Below are 8,142 nucleotides of genomic sequence, written 5' to 3' on the forward strand. Positions count from 1 at the left end.
TTCTGCATGGCGTATACGTATTATTTTTTCATTCATTTAACGCGCCTGTTTTCTTTATCGACTGTTGTTGCCTTACATGACCGTCATATGAATATTTAATTATTCCTTTTCGCATTGAAATTGTGTGCCACAGAGGCCAATGTGTATTATGGAGGCCTCAGCTGTTTGAGTTTGTCGAAAATCAAGCCAAGGTACGAGTGCCTTTTGCGCTTTCATGTGCAGCTCTCAGCTCATCCATCACTTGTCCCCCCTTCGCCTTTAATCAAATGCAAAAGTTGTCGGAATCCTCTATGCGCGTCTGTGTGTCTGTGTGTCTGTGTGTGTGTGTGTGTGGGTTTGTGTGCTGACCAACACAGCTGACTGACTACGACGGCTGGCTGACTGCAACCTCAAGATGCCTGGCAAAATCAGAATGTGTCTAACGTCGTCGTCGCTCCTCACATGTGAAATGCAAGCCAACCGCCGCCTTCTGCCTCCTGACTGCTGACTGCTGTTACTTGGGACTGGGACTGGGACTGGGCTTGGGTCTGCGTCTGTGCCTGTGCCTGGGTCTGTGCCTGATACGACTCACTTCTGTCATTTATCTTATTTTACGGCATGAAAGGCGGGCATTCAATTTCAGAGGTGCAGGCAGAGATGGGCAACGCATCAGGCAGGCGCACACCCACAGGATATGTACGAGTATTAGAGATGAGGAGCTATTCCAATGTTTAACATATTAGCGCTTTTCATATTAATGCTTAATCGTTTTCAATTTACTTTACTCAACCGTAATTAGAAAGTTTCTTAAACATCTAAAATGTGAAAACAATTCGAAGGCTTAAAATTATTGAATTATTCTTCTTTGGAATGAGAATTTTCAATCCAATTTTTTTTATTTTTATCGAATTTTTATTGAACGATATTGAACCGTCTATAGTTAGATTAGAAAGGTTGCAATCTTTTAGAAGTTAGTCAGTTAGGCTTTTTAAAGGATTTTAGTTACCATTATAAAGAAAGCGAATAATCTTTAGAGATTGTGGAGCTTACTGGTCTCCTTGAATAGCAGTGGCTTATATTCCTTTGGCTTTCGCATAAACGTTTGAGTGATTTGCTTGTGTCACGCTGTCATCACTAAGTGAGTATATGCATGTATTCAGCTGCACATGCTCCTGCATATTTGAGGAATTGTGTTTGAACTTTGGCTTTGGTTTGACTCACTTTGCCGGCGTGCGAACTGTGCTGGGTTGCTTTCTTTGTCGGCGCCTCCCCCATATGTACATGGCTACGCTTAATCTCGCACACTGATTGAAAAATTTGCACAAATTTTTAGCAGCCTTCATTTTCTTCGCCCCAAAAATGGCAACCGAAATGCTGAAGCTTGAATGATTGCCCGCACACATACTCGCACTGGTATAACGTTAAAGCAGGATCGTAATAAAGTTGACATACCAAACGCACGTATTCCTGCCCCTCACCCGTATACAGTACATGTATATGAGAATGTGTGTGTGGCTATAACATTTATATGCTTTTAAGAAATTCATAGAAACTTGACAACAAATTGCACTTTGGCTCACTTGTACTAGTTTCGGTTGTCCGAACATAACACCCACACACACACACACGCACACACACACACACACACACACACACACATACACCAAAACAAAAGCAAATGCTTAAATGCTGTGCCATTTTGTGAATACTTTTTAACGTAGAAAAAAAAAAACCAAAAACAATTAAATGCTGAAAAACATGTAGAATGCAAATTTGCAAATCAATTTATGCATGCACGCAACAATATGGCGCGTGTTCGCAATTAAATCGGGCATATCGAGAATGAAAATAAAAACAAATCATTTGGCAAATTTTTGCTGCTCTCCGTTAGATTTATAATAGTTTGCAATGTTTATTTTTTTCTGCGAAATGGCATTCAAATTTGTATGAAAATTCAGTTTAGGTCGCTGCCGCTGCCAACAATTAAATTTGAAATTCGTGTTATGCAAATGCCTCCACAATTAGTTTTACACACCCACACTGATTTCTGTGCATGTGGGTGGGTGTGTGTGTGTATGTTTTAGCATAAAATGGTGCATAAAATATCAATAAACAGTTGGCAGACAAACGGTTGAAATGATGCTGCCAAGTGGACAAGAGATGTGAAAATATGCGCATATTTATGCAGGCATACATGCATATGTGTGGGTGTGGGTGTGGATGTGGGTGTGTAGGTGTTGCTTTGTGTGCTTGTTTGCAATGTGGCACGATGTCGATTTCTGGCTAATCAAATGGATTAATCTGTGGATTGTGGCTTAGCCGGAATGTGGATGCGAATAACTGGCGGTTGAAAATGCGCGTGCTCCTCAAATTGCAATTTTGACAGCATTATCTGTACAGGAAATGATTTTAAAGGCACCTAAATAGTTCAATAATCTGCATTTATAATTTCAATACATAGTTTGGACAATATGTAATATGAAATATGGGAAGGTTATAGCAATTTGCACACACATTTCAACAGATTATCATGATTCTTGTATTATTCCCAATTAGCGCAATACAATCATATATAAAATGAATGGGAATTTACCTTTTAAGAAAATATGAAGATGGCAAAAGTTGTGATTTGCGTTTAGCAAGTTCCCATATTTTTTGCGCCCTAATCGGAAATTTAGTTTCAAGAGTCAGAAGATTTTGTTTTCAAGAGGCATTTCATTTACTTTTGCTATCAAAAAGTTGAAAATTTTGCACATTCGCATGTTAAATAGGATTGGCGAGAGTCCGTCATTTCATTGTGGCTCACAAATTGTAAAAAAACATGTTGCCTACTTTTGGGCTTTGGGTTTTTGAAATTTTACAAGTACAACAATAATAATTAACGTTATCTTTTCTTGTTTCAATGCCCACAAAACAGACTCTATCAGACACTAAGGCCCAGACAAGGACAAGGTAACATTTTTTGAGATGCCCTTCACCTTTTTGTTCAAATTTGAAAACAAATTTAAAAACTGTGCTGCCAATTGTTATTATTAATTATTTTCGAATTCAATAAGCATAGTTGATGAGGTTTTAATAAAATAATGGTATGGAAGATAATACCTTTTATAGAGACTTTGGCATTAGATATAATATGTTTATGTTCCACTCAGCTGGAAGGAGTGCAGAGATACGAATTTTTTGGATTGATATTGCTAATTAAATTTCCTATTGATGATATTTTCATATTTGTCTAGGATGTAACAAAATTTATAATAGTTTCTTGAATTCTATTTTTTAATATAAACAATTAAACAATTTCTAATTAGATTTGGCAGATCAATGCAACTATTTATATACATATGCAAACATATGTTATTCATTTCTACTAAATGTCTATTAAACACTGATATTCTGTCCAAGCTGTTGGCTGTCAGAGTAAAAGCACGGCTGACAAATAGTGTTTCAAATAGTAGACAATTAATGTTATTCCATACCAGATGTGTTGTGTTGAGTATTGTCCTTAAATGCTTGTTGCTTTTGAATTGTTTGATAATAAAAAGCAACTCAATTCAATTATAGATTTGCAAACAGAAAAACAATTATATGGAAATCCATTAAAATTATAGCCGAAAATAATTTGGAGCTTAATAAAATGATAAAATTTGACAGGGAAAGCCGCAAATGCGGAAATTGCGCGGTTTTTGCATTTTTATATTGAAAACAAACACAGTTGGGAGAATGAAAAATAAAGCTAATGCGGCAAATTAATTACAAATGATGCGCACAAAGGGACTTATGTATAGGTGTGTGTATATATACAAGTATAATGGTTTTGTGTGTGTTTGTGGCTTGATTTTTAATTTATGCACACCGCAGCCACAGTTGATTTTCACATCAAATCCGGCGATGTCGGGCGGTCGGCTGTATGGCAGTATAGCCGTACGGCCGTTTGCTCGGCCTTGCAAATCTACCACAACTTAAAAGCTTAAAACGCCACGCGGGGCCTTCTTGACTGGCGATCCGTTGGAAGTGGCAGTTGCTGTGGTCGCCTATCCTGTCGCACTGCTGCCAAATCCCCGGCCAAGGCTTATAAATTTTAATTAAAATGCACGTTGCCAGCGATCCGCCGGGCGCTGGAGAGGGCCATTGCCAGAGCCCCGTGTATTTGCTGTGCTTATTTCCGCTTACATTACAATTACATTTGCCTGTTTTGTTTTGGCAGCGCCAGTTGTTGCGCCTGAGCCGCATAATCATTTGGCAACAACTGTGTCTATGGCAACAGTCAACATTTCTGTTTTTTCTGTTTTTGCAAAATCACGTTTGCGTTGCATAAACAAATTTGATGGATGACAGCTATGCTATTGAAGGATGGCCGAAAAATGTTTTCATTAGCAGTGTACAGATTGCTTGTAATATTTTTTTAACGGCATGAATTGATTGAAATCGATATGTAAAGAATGTTTTAAAAAATGTAATATCTCACAGAGCGGAACTTGAGCAAAAATCGAATTTCCCTCACTTTGAGGGATTTAATTCATTCGTTTTGTAGAATCAATAATGATACTCTTCTTGCATGCTCTTCAACAATTGGTTGCAAATTGAAGCTGTATAAAAAGCTTCAAAACACACCTTGAGCACATTTGTGTTGGCAAATGTTATTAACATAAGCAAACATTTTTTAAATCACCGGCAATGTGGCAGCGTGCTTATTTTTGGCCGAGTGCCCACCAGACAGTTACTGATGGCATAAAACAATCAGCCATACCTAACCACAAATGCGAATAATGTCTAGACCCCCCACAGCATCATCGCAGCTGATGCTGCACTAATGACGCAAATCGGCCTAAATAACAAGCTGCTGGCAGTTGGTCAACAAGTTGCGCAAACTGCGTTGCCAACTCAGCAGTCGATTTAAAAGATTCGCTGTCTCATCCGCCAGCAGTCAGTCTAATGAAGCGCAATGAAGAAGTCCAAGGATGAATGCGGCACCAACATCCGCACCAGCAGCCCCAAATTGAAATTAAAATGCACGAACGCAGCGGCTGTGACTGAAGCCGACAGGGCGCTGTGGGCGTTTAGTTGGACATTTGATTTAATTAAGTTGAAGTGGACGATGCCGCGACGAGCTGACTCGACGCCTACGTGAAAACTGTGGATTCCGAATTTGTATGCTGCCAGCCTTAAATTGCTTAAGCGCGAAATTGTTTGATCCTGATGGTGTGTCCTTCAGCTAACCAAAAGCCTTTAGTTGTTTCACATCTAAGTCCCACGAGCTTTGTGAATCAACTGTCGAAATGTTCACAATTTTTGCAGGCTTTTGTAAGAAAAGAAATGTAGAATCGCTAATCTCAATTAATTCGATGAAATCTTACCTTTCTTGTAAAGATCCAACTCGACCCCGAACTGCCTAGTCAACAGCTTAATTTGTTCAAAATATTCAACTTTCAGACCGACCCTAGGCAGGCTAGTAATAATTTTCAGTAATAATTTTCAATAATCGTTGACAGTAGTTGACCGAAAATATTTTGTTGGGGTCTAGAGATTTTAAAATGCGCATCAATTTGAACGATGCTGCCATGCGGGAGTTTCGTGTGGGCAAACTTTTTCAGGAGACCGATCAGCACAAAAGCTCGCTGGACTTCTCCAGTGATGGGTCGCGTCTGCTCGTCTGCGACATCGACGCTCTCACGCTCTATAATTGCATGCGTCCGGAACAGCTGTTCCAAATATCGATGAAGAGCTATCAGCCCGAGGTGGCGCGTTTTACACCGAACTCGGATCGTGTGCTGCACAGTGCCGGCAAGGTGAGTGCCACCCGAGTTTCGTGATCGTGTTCTTTTAATATTGGTAGCGTGGCATGCAGCTGGATGGTAGCATACGCTGCCTGGATCTGAACACTGGCGTCCACTTGCGTCTATTCAGCGGGCATGTGGATAAGGTGAATGCATTACGCTTTCAGCCGAACTGTGAATATCACTTCATGAGCGCTGGATATGATAATCAGATATTGTTGTGGGACATTCGCACTCACACTTATACGCACCAGTTTTCAAATCTGCGACGACCGCTGTTGGCTTACGATCCCGCCGGTCTAGTCTTTGCCGTAAGCTCGGGAACGGAGCGAATAGATCTGCATGATGTCCGAATGCTGAACGAGCTGCCTTGCCTGAGTTTCAAGTATAGTTCCAATAAGCTGGCCAACTGGACACAGATGCAGTTTTCGCCCGATGGTCGGTCGTTACTTCTAGCAACCGATCATTCCTGGTGCTTCAGTGTGGACGCCTTCGATGGACACTTTCGCCAGGCCTACACGGGCTATGCGAACGAGAAGCGTTTGGATTTGCAGGTGTGTTATACTCCCGATTCGAAGTTTGTTTTATCGGGCGCCGATGCCGGGCGGGTGCACGTCTGGCGTGCTTCCGATGGCGAACAGCTGGCGGTACTAAAAGGCAACAATGCGGGTCCCATACGTTGTCTTTGCTTCAATCCGCGCTACCTGATGTTCGTTAGCTCCGACCTGTTGACATTGTTTTGGGTCCTCAATCCATTGGGAGACTATGAAGTGGTGCTGAAGTCGAACGCATTGTACAAGCCGCAACCATTGGTAAATGGACCACAGACGAATCCGATGATCGGCACAGGTAACTATGAACTGGAGGAGGGTGAAATTGATGAGGAATATGAGATGGAATATGAGGAAATACTGCCCCAAAAAGCTGAGAGAGAGAACGTGGTGCCATGGCAGTTCATGGCGCCACTGCCCGTATTCGAATCACCTGTCATTGTTGGGGAAACCGCCGATGATGATGATTTGGAAGAGGGCGAGCTTAGTGATAACAATGATGAAGATCAACAGTGTGAAATTGTTAAAAACCAGTTGAAGAAAATGGAGGTACGCATAGAAAGGCATACAGTAACAGCAATTCATACCTTTTGTTTTTCTAGATTTCAGATAAGGGACGCTGATCTAGCTCGTTCACTGAGCGTTTAAAGAGCTTTTAATATGAGATTATTGTTGTTTTTAAAGTATCATAATAGAGTGTCTATTCATACTAATCTTTTATCTTTTTTTGCCCTAAAATTGATTTTATATTAAAATCTATGGTTTCTAATAATAATAATATAATTAATAGCAATTGTATATTCTTTTAAATCAGTAGGAAAAGAATTGCTGAGTTGAAGTTTTTATATAAATTAATAAAGTGGCTCTGTTAATATACCTGATTATTAATCCCCGAAAATGTACTTAACATTTTATATTATTAAATTATTTAAATTAGTACTAAATTGGGGTTTAAAAAAATAAGCCCTAAAGTGCACAAAAATATGAATTCGTGTGGAAAAGCTAAACCCCTTTAAAAACAATAATTGATAACACATTCTGGTTTTAAATGAGAATATTAATTCTGAGAAGTGTGAGGATACCAAACGAAAAGCAATATTCAATAATTTGTGACTAAAGGCGGCTTTGATATCCTACTAGTATTTTCCTCTTTGATAAAATAATAATAAGGAAAAGTATATAATAGAAGGGGCTACATAAATGCACCCGTCACTTGGTCATTAGTGAGACAGACATACTCACTCAACTGAGTTGGGGCACAACAAGTGCCTCCTAATACTCGTACGCACACATACACACACACACACACACACACACACATGCATTTACAAAGATATTATCAATCACTCACGCACACATTCAAGTGCATCCCATTGCTGCCAAGTTGGCAATTGCATTGCAGCTCTTCAGCAAAAGTTTGAACAACTGGCAGCACTTCACAGTAGGAGTTCTGCTTTCGCAGTCGCCAGCTGCAGCAACTTGCAACAACAAAAACAAAAACAATAGCAATAACAAGAAGAGCCCGCAACCCAAACTTGGCTGCCTTACGCAGCTCAGATACAAATTGTTGAGTTCTGCCAGCAAATTGCACAGCTGGCTGCCTCTGTGGGTGTGTGGACGAAGAACTTTTGCTAGGAAGCTTCAGCAACAAACGCTTCATTTTTGTCCACATAAAGAATTTCTTTTAATATTAATGAAATCTTTTGCACTGCTCCAAACTCATACAAATTGACGTTGAACTTTTCAAGTTGCAGCTCTAATTGAATACGACTACGAGTATGTGCCAAAAACTCGTCCCTAAGCATAACTTTGAGATGCCACATAAGCCACTGCCAAGT

General features: G+C 40.0%; 1 protein-coding gene across 1 annotated transcript; it reads left to right on the forward strand.

Moving 5' to 3' along the window:
- The first annotated feature begins 5,507 nt into the window (after window positions 1–5,507).
- LOC115631875 (WD repeat-containing protein 82) lies at window positions 5,508–7,017 on the forward strand. The gene is made up of 3 exons (XM_030528724.1): window positions 5,508–5,765; window positions 5,825–6,853; window positions 6,907–7,017. The coding sequence occupies exons 1-3, from the start codon at window positions 5,511–5,513 to the stop codon at window positions 6,925–6,927; spliced, it is 1,305 nt and encodes a 434-aa protein (XP_030384584.1). The 5' UTR covers window positions 5,508–5,510; the 3' UTR covers window positions 6,928–7,017.
- The last annotated feature ends 1,125 nt before the right edge of the window (window positions 7,018–8,142 follow it).

This window comes from Scaptodrosophila lebanonensis, unplaced genomic scaffold, assembly GCF_003285725.1.
Source record: "Scaptodrosophila lebanonensis strain 11010-0011.00,11010-0021.00 unplaced genomic scaffold, SlebRS2 tig00001412-arrow-pilon, whole genome shotgun sequence".
NCBI lineage: Eukaryota > Metazoa > Arthropoda > Insecta > Diptera > Drosophilidae > Scaptodrosophila > Scaptodrosophila lebanonensis.